We start from the raw sequence: 16,011 nt of genomic DNA, 5'->3' as shown, positions 1-16,011 counted from the left end.
AAAGTGCAAGAGAAAAATGATCATTTCCCTGGAAACTGAAAAAGAATTTGGTAAAAATTAGCTGTCAATTCTGAGTTTGTTTTTTTCTTAATAAAGTAGGAATTACTTCATACTTCCTTAACATAACACGGAAGTCAGCATTTTACTGCCATTGACTGGAAGCAATTCTCATTTAAAATTAGGAGTAACAGTGGCTGCTGTTATTAACATTGTTTCAATAGTTCTAGCCAATTCAAATAGGGAAAAAGGATGCATGAACATTGGCAAGCATGGGGGAATCATCAATCTTAATAGACATGATGCTACCTAGGATATGTCAGATAAAAAGTGAATGTTACCCTTCATGTGATTTATAAAATATTCTCATCCATCTAGATATATAGGCTGATTTTTTTCATAATGGCAATCAAATTGATTATGTAAATTCCTTTTTTCAGTTATATCCAGCCTATTTATTTCCTGAAGTTCATATAGATTTACTTAACTAATTCATGAAAGATTGATGTTTGCCAGGTGGATGAGCAGGCCAAAGAGAGTGTAAAAATGAAACCTCATGGGTTTGCTTTGAAATAATTTCCTGTCCTGAACATCCAGACCTTCAGGGCAGCTGAATTTAAATTTTTAGTCCAGCTTTTCTTCCTTGCCTCCTAATAAAGTGAAAAGGCAAAGTTCTTATTTTTGTTTTTCATTGATGCATGATTAGGTTTACTCAGTAATGTGTGATTTTTTTTTTTTATTACCTAAGTAATAAAAAATTTACCAAGTAATTTCAGAATTTTTTCTACTGATGTAAGTGAAATGCTGCTTAAAGGTAATGTAAATTCTCTACCTGTATCATCAGCAGGTAAAATGTAGTAATAATAAGAACTTTATGAGTAATAACTCTGATTTGTTCAAGGCATGGTACTTAGAGTGTTGCATGCTTTGTGTGATTTGATCCCTGAAGCAACCTCATAACATAGCTACTAATACTATCTCTATTTTATAGATGAGAAAACCAAGGTTAAATGATTTGTCCAAGGTAAATACTGTCGTTATCTTGGCAGATCTCTGACTTAAGCCAACATATCTTCTGACTTTTGAAGGATTTGTGTATCTTGTCATTCACCGATATAAGGAGTTTTTTATTTAGTTTCGTAAAGGGGAGAGTGCTTCTCGAGGTTTTCTGTAGCTGATGTCTAAGCTGTTCATCATCTGTCTTGGTGACTTTTAGAGTGTAGAGCAAGCAGGTTGGACCACAGCAGCCCCGTGTGTCCTGATGTGACCGATCCGTTGTTGCAGTTTCATTGTAGGCGGTATGGTGTTAACCATACATGTTACTCCTAGACCTTTGTGTGTTGAGAGGTAGTGACTACTGTGTGATTTCTTCCTTCCGTCTTCTTATTAAGCTTCCAGAGACTCATCAGCCATGGTAATTACACTATCTGGTATAATTGGGAACATTCTATGTTGCAGAGCACTCAACTGAATGGTGAAAATGTGGTGGTGACTAGTCTTTGGGCTCAAGGCTGTCGTCTGGGTGAGACCGGTGTGGGGGAGTATTAGAGGGAAAAATAACTTTTAAAAAACAGGGATTTGTTCTTTTTTAATATTTCATAGAAATGTTTGTTACAAATTGCTAAATATTTTGCCAACACATCGGAAAATGTAGACTTTCTGGGGGAAGTTTTGGGTCTGTAGAGCTCATTCCATTGCCATTTTAAAGAGATTTGAGTTCTGAAAATCGGCATAAGGTAAAACCATCAGTAAAGGAAAAAAAAAAAAAGGACCCGCCACCTTATAACATGAGTTTGGTGGAAGAACCCTGCTATTTTGAGGTATTTACAAGACTTAAAGCAAAAATTATTTAGTTCAATTTGGAGTGGTAGGTTAACTTAATGTTTTATGTCTTATTATTTGAATTCAATACTGGGATGTTGGGTTATAGTGAAGAATCCATCCTGTTAGGAAGGGTGATACCCTAGAATTTTACTTCCCAGGTGAGCAAGCTTTGCTTATTTCTATTTGTTAACTAGGCCTTTTGATATTTTTGTAGACAATCTGCTTCATCTTGATTCTGCAGCATTCCAAACTGTGGTATCCTTGGGGTTCTCTTAACATTGCTATGGTGCAGAAGATTTAAAATCAGGTATGGCTGTGGGGCCCGAAGTCCCTCAGTGAAATTCTCAACTTAAACCTGCTTTATACTCTCTGATTTATCATTTGGGTTTCTTTTTTTGTGATGGTCTTTTAGCTGATGTTCACAAGGAATAGAGTCACGTGATGTATGAAGGGAAACATATACACTTCTCTGAGGTTGACAATAAGCCCTTGTGCTCATATAGCCCCAAACTGTGCAAGCAGCGGCGACTCAACGGCTACGCTTTCTGTATCAGACACGTTCTGGAGGACAAGACTGCCCCCTTCAAGCAATGTGAATATGTGGCCAAGTATAACAGCCAGCGCTGCACCAACCCCATTCCTAAATCGGAGGACCGCAGGTAAGCTCTGACAGTGGGGAGCAGCCTTTGATTGAATCAGCAAGCTTGGAAGTTGGTTCTGTTTTGTTTGATGTATGATATGATGAATTTAAATGTTGAGTTCAGGGGTTAATCTAAGTAAACTATAGAATGGTTCTAAAGATGAGAGATAGCAATTTTTAGGAAATGGAGTAGTAACTTTGGAGAATTCTTTGTGAAGTATGTTTAAGTGTGTAAAAATTTTTTTTTTTTTGCTTGAAGTCTTGGTACAGATATGCTTGGTTTACAGCCTTAGAAAGTATTTTCTGATTTTTCTTCTTAGTCTTTCGTCAGCCTAAATGAGACAAATGAGAGGAACTACTTTGGTGTTATAGTTAATGATAATAATTTTGGAATTTTTAAATCTGCACTTGAAAGGTAGCAAATGATATATACTTATTGAAAAAGCATTATTCAAAAGAATGATTACTTGAATCATTCAGAAAATTTATTTTCTCTCAGGCTTCTTTTGGTTAAAAAGAGTTCCATATAAACTATGTTTACTATAATTTAGAACCTGTATTTTCATAGTAAAGTAGGCTTTATGACTGGGATTATGAATTTATACTTTTCTGAGTTAAAGAAAATAATGAGATGTTTTTAAAGGAGTTTTATGCTGATGATTCATCTTTCATATCCTTAGAAAAATTTATACTGTATTTCACATATAATCTCTTTTTTTATGTCTCTTTTTGTCAGTTCTCCAGCAACCATGTTGATCATTGTAGGATATTACAGAGAGATGCATGCTTCTTTTCCTGAAAGTTTCAAATACTTGTCTTTAGGTAGAAAATTTGAACTTTTTACTACTATATTTAAAAAATACATATACAGCCTTTATTTTTTGTTCCTATATGTAGACAAATGTCACCTGTGTAAATTGGTTGAAAAGGAATCATGTATTTTGTATGTCATGGTGAGCAGCTTACACACTTTTAGGGTGAAATAAATAATTTGTGTTGATAAATACCCCACCAAAATGAGTACAGCATAATGTGGTGATTTGGAAATACTCTCTTAGAATATCTAATGAGCACTTCAGGTTTCAAATTACAATACCTGAAAGTTAGAAACAGCTGTTTAGTGAGGAAAGGAATAAAATTTTAATCTCAGGTGAGAAAGGTACCAGTGTATTAGGCTAAGCATGTCTGTCCAGTTGGTTTTAGCTGACTAAAAATAATTTCTTACTCTTACCCCTTTTTAATTTGAAGAATGAATGGACTTGGATTATTTTTTTCACATCAAGATCCATTATAATCACATTTCTATAATTTTGTCTTAAATTCAGTTTATCAGAAGTGCAATTTTTGTCAACCTTGAATTTTTTTTTCAATTCAGCTGAAGCAAGTATTATCTTAACAGCAAATAGCAAGAAGTAAATTGAGAGTCACTCTGAATTTCTCCAAAATATTAATTCTCTGAATTAATTTAATATGTCTTCACCTTTATATTCGAAGTAGTTTTCTTTTTTTTTTTTTTAAGCAAGAAAGGAAAAAATTTTTGTGTTGCTCTGTCAGGAGAATCTGGGCTTAAAAAGTACTGAGTTATATATTTTTTCAAAATTGGTCCAAGACCATATGAACACAAATGCTATTAATATTTTTGTGTTTTTGTTGTTGTAGGGCTGTTTGAAAACAGATTAAAGTAGATGTTAGTAGGAAGTAATATTCTTACTTAACCTCACAAAACCCAGGTTAAATTCATGTCATAATATGTTTAAACCTGTGTATAAATGTAATAGTTGTAACTTATACTATATGACACAATGTAGAAAAGATTAATATTCTTTTGAAAATAAGCTTTTATCATTGTTAAGGCAGTTACTCCTTGGACACTTACGGATTTGAAATGGTTTTATGTATAGTTTAAGACTTCCCTGGTGGCTCAGATGGTAAAGCGTCTGCCTACAACGCGGGAGACCCGGGTTCAATCCCTGGGTTGGGAAGATCCCCTGGAGAAGGATATGGCACCCCACTCCAGTACTCTTGCCTGGAGAATCCCATGGATGGAGGAGCGTTGTAGGCTACAGTCCATGGGGTCGACTGTAGCGACTTCACTTCACTATGTATAGTTTTAGAAAACAAATTCCCAAGGACTTTAATTGACAAAAATATCTGGTCAATAGTCAGCTAGAAAAAGTGCATAACTTACCTGGTGTGTATTATAAATGCTAACTTATGAAATTCCATCTTTTGGATAGAATAGTGTTAAGTTCAGTTAGAAGTACTGGTATAATTAAAAAGTAATGTCCAGTTTCTAATATACTTTTAACAGTGGGAAGCTAAGGCCTGGTACTGTAGCCTTGATATTTCAGAGGTAAATGGTTATATTAAATTGGTTATTTTATATAGTATTGTAAATTTAAGTTTGGTATAGTTTTTTATATATGTTTATTTAGTAGTATGTATTTACCAAGAAATTTTCTTGTCTCCTATATTTATTCTTTTCTAAAACAGCTTAAGATATAATTCACATATGAATCAAGTTACCCATTTGAAGTATACAGTTCAGTATTCTCTAATGTCTTTACAGGAGTGTGTAACTATCAACATAGTCTAATTTCACATTTTCAGCCCTGCAAAGTAACACATTTTCAGGCATTTCCCTGTATTCTTTTTGACTGGAAATTCATATTTACATACTTACTTTAAATATATACTTATTTTAAATGCTGTTCATAACTAAGTAAGTTGTGGTAATTCTAATTATGTGGTCACAGTGTGACAGTGGCTGGAGTGGGTTGAGGGTGGGGTTGAAGGAGGACTGTCCCTGTGGACTGGCCTCTGCTGGGTTAGGTGATGCACGGATAGTAGCCTCATTTACCAGTCTAGATGGCCCATGTCAATGAGCAGAGCAGCTTGATTTCTAAATTTAAAAAAGCCCACTTCATTACTCCTCTCTAAAAATTTACTAATACTTTTGATAATTTGAAAATGAGTAGAAAACAACAAAAACCATCAACACTTTGTTGGGAAGCTTAATACAATTATACCTGAAACCCTTTTCCTTATTAGCTGTAGTTTTATGAATCTTTTCTGTTTAGAGTAGGTAGGACCTAGCTCAAACCTGCTAATTACACACACATACATGTGCAGTGCAGAGTCTCTTTATAGTCCAGAAAGCTTTTTCTTAATAGTTGTATTTACAATGAAAGAGTGAGACGAAGCAGCAAAACCATGTGTCCTCATTTTTGATGAATCTGTGTATTTAACAGTTTTTAAAACACTTTTCTGTTGCAGCCCAGCAAGTTTGAGAATTGACATTATTTACTTTATTGCCTTTTTTCCCAAACTGTGTTCTATGGAGATATGCTGCAGTAAAAGTAGGTGCCATTTTAAATAAGTTTGGGAAACAGTGCCACATGGGTACATTTCTACCCTTGGAGTATAATGCACGTGTCATACAAGATTCTTTGAGAGATTGTTCGGCAGACACAGATGATATAATTATTATCTCTTTCTGTTTAAGCCAGCATTTTCCCAAATTTATTTAAGCATGGCATACTGTCTTTATGGCATACTTGTCAGCATACCTTAGAACTGCATGAGGTGTACTAGTTTGGGAAATACTACTTTTCCATTTCCTAGAGAAGGAAATGGCAACCCACTCCAATATTGTTGCCTGGAAAATGTCATGGATGCAGAAGCCTGGTGGGCTACAGTCTATGGAGTTGCAAAAAGCTGGGATGACTTAGCAACTAAATGACAAATGACTTTTCTATTGGTTAGAAACCTTTACAGGTTTTCAGTGTAATTTTATTCAAATAACATGCATTCTTAATAAGAGTCTTCAAGAGCTTTGATTTTTTCCTTCTATTTTTTAATTGTAGTTGATTTACATGTTAATTTCTGCTGTACAACACAGTGATTCAGTTACACATATATGCATTCTGTTTTATATTCTTTTCCATTATAGTTTATCACAGGATAGTAAATATTGTTCCCTGTGCTAAATGAGCTTTGATTTTTAGATTAAGTCTTAGCTCTGTCACTTTCTATATAGGTGGTTTTGGGTAAGTTAATTTATATAAAATTTAGCTTCCTCATCTGTATAAAGGGCATTATTTTGGTACCTACTGCAGGTAGAAATTAGAAGAGATAATTCATGTACTCAACACATGGCTATTGAGAAACTCATTTAATCTGTAATCGCACCAACTAGTTTTATTATTTTCTCCTGTTCTGTGTGTCTGTGTGTGTGTAGAACACACAGGAGACATTTGACATTCTTAAGTGTTATGTCATAAGATCTTTGTGAATCTACAATACTTGAATGGCATTGGGACATGTGATTTTTTTCCTCTGGAAGAGAATTTTAAATGATCCTTTAGATTCTTGATGAGCTACTTTGTATGCTATGAATAGAGAATAACAAAGCCATATGAGAACCAATAGCTAGGTGTTTATCCAGGACCACTCACTATTTGAATGACTTGCTTCTGTCTGGCAGCCTCTTTGCATGTGCAATTCATTTATTTGCTTTAGCAAAACTGCACAGACTTTGCGGATTGCTTGAGGGTAATGGAAGTTGTATAAATTACATCCACAAATGCAGAGTTATTATAGTCATGCATTTTGAGCATACAAGGATTCACATTTTATGATATGTAGCTTTGTATTCTACTTTTCTCAAGATGTATTATGAACAGTCTCCTGTATATGTGTGTATTTTTATAGGTACTGCAACAGCCACTTGCAGGTACTTGGCTTTATCCCGAAAAAAGAGAGGAAGAAAAAGAATGACCCTATAGATGAAGTCAAGGTCAGGCACCAGATGGATACCATGGCCTTTAGCCTGACAGTGCCCACGCTGGCCTTGAAGATGCCCAATGGACTGGATGGAATGTCCCTCTCTCCACCAGGGGCAAGGGTCCCTGTCCATTACCTGGAAACTGAGTTGGAAGACCCCTTTGCTTTCAACGAGGAAGATGATGACCTAAAGAAAGGGGCAACTGTGAGAAAGAAGTTGCAGAGCAAGTTGGCCCAGAATCGGCAGCGCCAGAGAGAGACAGAGATTTTAAAAGTTCGACAAGAGCACTTTAGTCCCCCTCCTGCCCCTTCTCAGCAGCAGCCTCCGCAGCAGCACTCCCACCTGTCACCTTTACCCACTTTAAAACCTCCAGCGCCACCGCAGGGTGTAGTCTGCAAGTCACCTCAACCTCAGAACACCAGCCTACCAATGCAGGGAGTGGCCCCCACCACACACACTATAGCACAAGCAAGGCAGTTGTCTCACAAGAGGCCTCTGCCCCTCCTGCCATCCAGTAGGGCTCCCGCCGTGGACCCGCCCAGGACTGACCGGGTCCTTATGAAAGCCACAGCCTTCTCTCCACACTTCTCTTGTATAAGTCGACTGCAGAGACTGGTGAAACTGTGCACCCAAAAACATCAGTTGGACACTGATCTGTTTCCCCATTTAGGTGAGTTACCGTTTCTTTTACCGTGTCATATAAGTGTGTAATATAACGAAATGTGCCCTTTTGCACAAGGTTTTATTTTCATAGCCTTCTCATATGTAATAGGGGTAGAAGAATACTTGGACAGAGTGTCCAATAAGACTCTGTATTTAGATAAATCACCTTAACATAAACATGCTACTGGAGAGAACAGTAATTGGTGAACAGGATACAGAAAAATAGGAGCTGGGAGTTTAGAATTCCATTACAGCTTCTAGTAGAGTAGTAGCAATAAAAGCAGTTGTGTTTGGTTTTGTACTTCTGTGAGCTCAGTCCTTGTGTGTCTAATGAAGTTCTTGACATGTCTTATCACAGAACTTTGGAATAAAGATAGTATTGTTGGCATCTGCTGACACTTTTCTAAAAAAAATTCTTAAAGTAATACCTGTTCATGATTTAAAAGCAAAAAGTTACAGAAAACTGTCATGGAGACAAATATCTATCTTTCCTTTGTTGTTTTGAGTTTTCTATCTTAATCAAGAAAATCCTCTAATAGCAAGTTTATACAGATATTCTACATATTCTGTTAATAGTTTGATTGTTTTATTTTTGTTCATTTAAACCTTTGAGACATTTGGAATTTATTCTTGTGTTGTGAGCTGTGATTCTAACTTTAGGAAAGATTATTTGCATGAAATACGGCAGCAATAGAAAAATGGGAAAAGGATGGGAATAGAAGAAGAAGACATATAAATGGTCAATAAACAAATGAAAACCTCAATCCTCCTAACAGATGGGGAAACGCAAATTAAAATAACAATCAGTTACCATCAGATTAGCAAAAATTATATCTGTTGTTAATGAGAATATGGGAGCTCATACGTGGCTGGTGAGTAATGCAACAATATCTACTAATTAAAAGTATATGTATAGTCAGCAAGCTCACTTTTGGAACTCTGTGTATTAAAAAAAATACCAGAATATAAGGATATGTGTTCCAGGATGTTGATTGCAGCATTACTTGCACTACTAAAAATCTGCAAACCACCTTTATAACCTGTGGGAAATTTTGAGTAAATTCTGATATGTATACATTTTATGACGTATTACACAGCTATTTAAAAAGAATAAAAATAAAAAGAATGAGTGAAATTTCTTTTACCTGGATGTATCCATGATATCGTAACAAGCAGAAAAATACTGTGGTATTGTACTGTCCCATTTTTGTAAAGATAAGCAAAATGAATAAACAAGGGACACCAGTATATCTGTTGATCAAGCATGTGAATAAATGTTTGCCTCTTTGTTACAAGCATAGTTAAAGTGTGAGTGCATGTACACTATTAGGCTGTTAACATTGGCTGCCATGTGGGATGGAACTGGACAGGGTGTGTTTTTAGGGAGATGGGAGTGATAACTCTTACATAGCTTTATATCGTGTCACCTGTTACTAAGCAATGTATGACTTTTGGTGGGCTTCCCAGGTGACTCAGTGGTAAAGAATAGACCTGCCAATGAAGGAGACATAGGTTCCATTCCTGGGTCGGGAAGGTCCCCTGGAGAAGAAAATGGCAACCACTCTAGTATTCTTACCTGGAGAATCCCATGGACAGAGGAGCCTGGTGAGCTACAGGCTATGGGGTCATAAAGAGTTGGACACGACTTAGCGACTAAACAACAACAAAACTTGACTTTGGTTAATTAAAGAAACTAATGAAGCTTAAAGAAAAAAAATATAGATAAGCAAATATAACAAAGCAAGCCTTATTAGTACTTATTTGTTAATACCTTGGCATATTCTTTCAGATATATAAACTTAAATTCCTGCTATATGTACAGTATTATAACCTATTTAAAAATTTTTATAATGTATTAAGTTAGTAATTTTTCATACACAACATAATTTGTCACAGCTGAATTCTTTCTCTGATTTAAATCATTTCCAATTTATTTAATTATAAAGTATTGCAGCTGTATAGCCCTTGCTGTAAAATAATTACCGTCACATCTTTAATTTTTCCTTCAAATAGATTCCTGGAAGCAGAATTGCTGATTCCAAGCTTTTTCACTTTTTAAAAAGGTTTTTGATATGTATTGCCAAATTGGCCTTCAGAATTATTTTTTCAGTTTACTTTTCTTTCAGCAGTGTATGAGAATGAGTTTCTCTACATCTTTATAGACCTGGATATTAGATATTATTATTATTATTATTTTGCCTTTACAGATTTGATAGAAAATTTGGCAGTACATATAAAAAACTTCTGAGGTGTGCTTTAATACTTTAGACCAGTATTTCTCCAATTTTTGGCCTTAGAATCACTTTATTTGCACTCAAAGGTTGTTGAGGTCACTGTCGAGATTTTATATATGTGAGTTATATCTGTTGCTAGTTACTGATTAGAAGTTAAAACTGAGAAATTTAAAAATTACTAATTCATTTAAAAATAACAATAAACTTACTGCATGTTAACATGTTCTTTTTGTTAACTTATGAAAAATAACTTTCCAAAACAAAAACAAATATAATGGCAAGAAAGCATTTTTTGACCTTGTTTAGCAAATCTTTTTGGCCACCACTGTGTGGCTTGTGGGATCTTAGTTCCCCGACCAACGGTTTGAACCTGTGCTCCTGCGATGGAATCGTGGGGTCTTAACCACTGGACCATGAGGGAAGTCCCTGTTTAGCAAAACTCAATGTCTGGTGTAGTAGAAGACGGCTAGATATCTGCATTCAGTGTGTCCTGATTCAATGTGGTTTTGGTTAGTAGATAAAAAGATGGCTTTACACATCTGTTGTAGGAAAAAGAGGGCAGGTATTTTAATAGTTATTTTTCCAAAAAATTGTGGATATTTGTAATTGGTTCTTCACCATAACTTGACAAGTGGTAGTTTTTAAAGATTAGTTTCAATGTGAAATCTGAAACCATATCAAGGAATTTTGCGTACAGTTACATTGAAATCCATTGATTTGCCTTGTACTTTGAATATCTTACCCATGGATGATATTGTAAATCGTATGTTGGTCGTTTGGTAAATACTGGCTTACTCAATTACACACATGTCCCAAATGTTGACATATTTTGTTATATTAAAATTTTAGGTTGCATTCATTAATATTAACACTAATCGTATCAGAAAAATCTGACTCATAAGAATTTGTCATACCATCAGTGATAAATTCAAGTTTTACTCCAGAATTGAGCTTTGGTTTGTTTTTTCTTTCATTCCATTGTAAGTCATTGTGTGGAACGTATATTGACAACTAGTACAGTTTTTTGCCCCTCTTGATTCATGCTAAGGCATCAGCAGTGTGACCCACTATGGTTGGTTGTTGTTTTACCAACAGTGCAAATGTCACCACAGTAAAAAAGGCAAATAATATCTTAATATTGTTTTGAAGGTAGTATTGGCCTAGAGGTCTCCCCAAAAGGGTTTAAGGGACCTCTGGGGATCTGTAGGCCAAACTTTGAGTAAAAACTGCTATTTTAGATTAATAATGTAGTTTTGACTATTGGTTCATACTGCCTTTTTTGCACATATGTATTTCCTATTTTGTCAATTTTTTCATCCAGTTTTATTTAAGCATTTCTCTTTTTTCTTGATAGGTAAGGGCTTTTTACACATATTTCATGTTTGTTGCAAAGCCTCTCCTCCCTCCTATTTGTTATTCGCTTTTAGTGCCCATTATAAAGGTTTTCCACTCCAGTACTCTTCCCTGGAGAATCCCACGGATGGAGGAACCTGGTAGGCTACAGTCCATGGGGTCGAGAAGAATCGGACACGAATGAGCGACTTCACTTTCACTTTTCACTTTCATGCATTGGAGAAGGAAATGGCAACCCACTCCAGTACTCTTGCCTGGAGAATCCCAGGGACAGAGGAGCCTGTTGGGCTGCCATCTATGGGGTCACACAGAGTCGGACACGACTGATGCGACTTAGCAGCAGCATAAAGGTTTTGGAATTTATAGGTTAAAATTTTTTATGTAAACTCTCTTTCTCTCTCTCTCTCTCTTTTTTTAAGAATTCTTTTTGAATCAGTTTTTTTTTCCTCTCCCTTTGTTTAGGCTGTCTTCATTCCAAGAAAACATATATGTATGTATGTATTCGCCAACATTTTCTTTAGTCCTTTTGTTATTTCAGTCATCTATTTGGAACTCATTAGGCATTAGTTTTGAGGCAGAGATCTAAGTTTTCTTTGCACATCTGCCTCTCATTCCAGCATTTACCCACATCATCTGCTAAATATTTATTTGTATTTCTATTTATTTCTAGATACTGATAATATTTTAGCTTTTGAAATTTTATGTTATGTTGAGGGCTGACTTTCAGTCATTTTGAACAGAAATAAAACTCATGGAAAAGTGTTGTCTTTTTATTTTTAGAAAATGTAAATGTTTGAGGAACTCAAGTTTTTGTTTTTTTAATTGGAGGATAATTGCTTTACAATGGTGTGTGGTCTCTGCCACCAAGTTTCTAAAAACAGGTTATTTCAGAGAAACCAGAAATTGTAATGTACTGTTACAACTAAGTCTGCATTCATGTCAGCAAAGAATACTTAAAGAAAAATGCAGTATTTAATTGGCTCCTCCCGTCCCGTTTGGGTTGGTTATCTCAATTAGTTATGTTGAAACTGGTGATAATGAAGCCAAGATCAAAGGTTTGCTTTACTGGACAGTTAATTTTACAACAGGAGAAGCCCTTCAATCTCAGTTCTTATTTCAGAAAAAGCATAGGTGACTTAGTAGACATTATTTTGACTTTTACGGAAACTTAAAAAATAACAGTTCATGTTCTAATTTTTAAAGGTGCCTTAAGTGTCAGTTTGTGTTTGAAAGATCTCACCTTTCAACATCCTGAAGCTAATGATGTGATCACTTTATTTTTTTACTTACTCTTTAACAAAGTAATAGTTATTTTAGTTAGAGAAAGTAACTTTTTAAGATGACCTGATAGTTTGAATAGTCATCTTGGAACTAGGTTTAGAGTTTCTTTATGCCGTTGTCGGTGTTATTTAATTTTAAGCATTTCTAATTTGCATTTCAATTAACCTTTTCTTAATTTCCTGGTGTGGCACCTGTGAACTAGTGGCTTAGATGATAAAGATCTGCCTGCAGTGCAGGAGACCCAGGTTTGGTCCCTGGGTGGCGAAGATCCCCTGGAGGAGGGAATGGCTACCCATTCCAGTGTTCTTGCCTGGAGAATTCTGTGGACAGAGAGGCCTCATAGGCTACAGTCCATGGGGTTGCAAAGAGTCAGACATGACTAAGCAATTATATTGGACACTAAACCTATTTGAATTATGGAAGAAATCTGTGAGATCCTTTATAACTAATTGTGCGTGATAAAGACTGTCTCTGATTTTTGAGGGTCTCAAGAAGGAAGACATAGAATACTAGTCATCAGGGTGTCTAATTAAAGTTTCATAGTGGTTTTGAATATGTTAAGTAGTCCACACACTGTTGTATTTTAGGCTATGCAGGATCAGTATTTATCAAGACCTCTTCAAGATACAAACTTTTATTTTTTATTTTTTTTTATTTTTTTTTTTTTAAGATACAAACTTTTAAAAAGGCAGAACCTTTATGTTGGAAGCTAATCGTTATCCAGTCATTAAAAATAATGCTTTTAACAAAATGCATAAGCATTATTCATACTCTGTTTCTCTGCTTTTCCTTCTAATCTTGTTTTCAAAATGAAACTCAAAATGTGACAGCTTTTGTTTAACTAAAAGAAACCCCAGTAACATTAGAAATAGAACGTTTCTATCCTGCCCCTGAGGGCAGGAGGAGAGTGGGGCGACAGAGGATGAGATGGTTGGATGGCATCACTGACTCAGTGGACGTGCATTTGAACAAACTTTGGGAGACAGTGAAGGACAGGGAAGCCTGGCATGCTGCAGTCCATGGGCCCGCAAAGAGTTGGACACACTGAGCGACTGAACAATAGTCCTGCCCTTCCCTCTTTCCCTGGGGAACAAAAGACTGGGCATGCTCCTGCTTTGTGGATGGAGTCCTTTCCTCCAGAGATGTTGTTGGGAGAGGGGGGATGCAGTGTGCCTGCCTTTTAACAATTTATTCAAGGGCCCTTCTTTGTTGAGGTATAGCATGAGTCCAGTGGTACCTTTTGCCTTTTTCTTGCCTGAACATACATTAGGCTTCTTTCCCCGTTGTCTTGAATATCTCTTATGTTTTTCTGACATTATTTTAGTGTATATGTTTTGATACTTAAGAAATTCTACCCTTTATTTTTTTCTGACTTGAACGCTCTGTTGTTTCTTCTCCCTTTGTGAAGAATCCTATAGAAGAAGTTCATCTGAGCCTTTTTGTTACAATGTCATTGTTTTAAATTTGAGTGCATGTTATGCATTCATTGTTAATATCTTTGCTAGAAACAGGGATGAAACTCATCAGGAGGCATTTATTCACACTATGGTAGTGTTTGCCACAGGTATTGGGTTATGTGTTTCAGGTAGCTTTTCATCTAAATTTTAAATGAACATGAATTTTTTCTAACTTGCCACATCTTCTCCCCTGTCCTAGGGTTGGACTGGTCTGAAGAGAGTGGAGAAGAACTTGAGGACTCAGAGCAGGCCTCGCCATACCAGGTGGCCTGGTCCATCCGAGAGACCCTCAGATACGAAAGACACACGTGAGTCCTCCTTTTCCTTTTTAGTCGTCAATTTCCACTGTAGTAAATGGGTTGTTCCTATATATGCTTATTTTTAAAATGTTACTGGATGTAGTCTTATTGTAATGCAGGTAAAAACAGATTCCACTTGAGAGGAGATGTACTATATTATTTGAGGAGAGTGATGTTTATGTTTCCCTGCTAAATTTGTTTCGGTACCTTTTTCAGTTATGACTGAAGGAACCAATTGTAATAGATTTTAGAACTGAAGGGGACCTGAGAGTTTATCTGATCCCATTTCCTCATTTTATAGAAGAGGAAATCAAGGCCTTGACGGGTTAAGGAACTTGCCAGTGTCCCTGGCCTACTTGGAGTGCCCCTGTCTGCTTTCTCCATGTTTTCTTTGGCCCTATCCACGCAGTAGCTGGGAATAGTTCTTTTTACTTCACCTCCATCTTATGCAAGATTGATCCTTTCTTTAACATTTCTAATGTGCTGAATATTCCTAATGTGTTAAAGTAGTTTCCAAAATAGTCTCATTAGAGGTTCTTGATACCTGCCTTATTGGAAAGCTGTAGGTTAATGCCCAGGCCCTTCAGTTCTCTTTCGGAGGACTGCCTCAGCATCATGGGTCAGTGCTCTGGGTGCAGTGTGAGAGGACTGAGATCCTTTTCTGTGAGGCCAAAAGGTGACTTACAGATTCAGCTAATTTTTTTTTTAAGTTCTTTTTTTTTTTTTATTTTATTTTATTTAACTTTACAATATTGTATTGGTTTTGCCTTATATCAAAATGAATCTGCCACAGGTATACATGTGTTCCCCATCCTGAACCCTCCTCCCTCCCCATTAAGTTCTGTTAAATAGATGTTCAACAAGATAGAGGGGAGACTATCTGCCCCAGGCCAGCTCCTAGAATTTCAAAATATCCTTGTATGTATATACATTCTAGGGTCTGGTTTCTGAATTTATAGGCATACAATGTGATTTGTTAGTATACGCAGAGATGATTAGGCTTAAGAAACTGATCCACTAGAGACTAATGTATAAGCAAAAATGCCAGTTTATAGTCAGAAATACAATCATTAAGTGGTACATATGTTCACTAAGCAACAATATACGGGAAGCCAGTTATGGTCAGAAGCTTATTTGGATGTGGAGTTAGAGCAGGAGAGTTAGCTGTATTTATTAATGGTTGTTGTCCTTAACCTTTAATAGCCTAATGCTTCTGCTTCCACTCTTGGGACTTATATCCCATATAGTTGTCCCTGTTTCTCCTGTCTCCAAGTTAGTATTGGAAAATGCGGTATGTTTTCTTCTCTCTCTGAGGTTCTGTTTTATATGTCATTCAAGACTGTTTCCTTATCATTAGCATTTCTTGCTTTCAGATGGAAGTACAATTGAGCTTACGCTTTCTTTCCAAGTTATAGATAATATCAAACATGTTTCCTAAGGTTGATATTCATATCAGCTTAGCTTGATTTTGGATATT

The 16,011-nt window shown here is 36.0% G+C and overlaps 1 protein-coding gene across 9 annotated transcripts in view; it reads left to right on the top strand.

The window, feature by feature from the left end:
• INO80D (INO80 complex subunit D) overlaps positions 1 to 16,011 on the top strand; it is a 70,510-nt gene that overhangs the window by 16,730 nt on the left and 37,769 nt on the right. For 6 of the 9 annotated variants that reach the window (XM_061382357.1, XM_061382364.1, XM_061382382.1 and 3 more), the window contains 4 exons: positions 2,036 to 2,128; positions 2,234 to 2,480; positions 7,175 to 7,917; positions 14,435 to 14,543. In XM_061382357.1, the coding sequence (XP_061238341.1) occupies positions 2,263 to 2,480; positions 7,175 to 7,917; positions 14,435 to 14,543 (1,070 nt within the window). In that variant the 5' untranslated portion in view covers positions 2,036 to 2,128; positions 2,234 to 2,262. Of the gene's footprint in view, positions 1 to 2,035; positions 2,129 to 2,233; positions 2,481 to 3,197; positions 3,284 to 7,174; positions 7,918 to 14,434; positions 14,544 to 16,011 lie in introns of those variants that run through there. The other 3 variants (XM_061382406.1, XM_061382399.1, XM_061382426.1) reach the window with 2 other exon arrangements.

The sequence above is a fragment of the Bos javanicus genome, chromosome 2 (assembly GCF_032452875.1).
Source record: "Bos javanicus breed banteng chromosome 2, ARS-OSU_banteng_1.0, whole genome shotgun sequence".
Taxonomy (NCBI): domain Eukaryota; kingdom Metazoa; phylum Chordata; class Mammalia; order Artiodactyla; family Bovidae; genus Bos; species Bos javanicus.
This window is presented reverse-complemented; position numbering and strand designations above follow the sequence as displayed.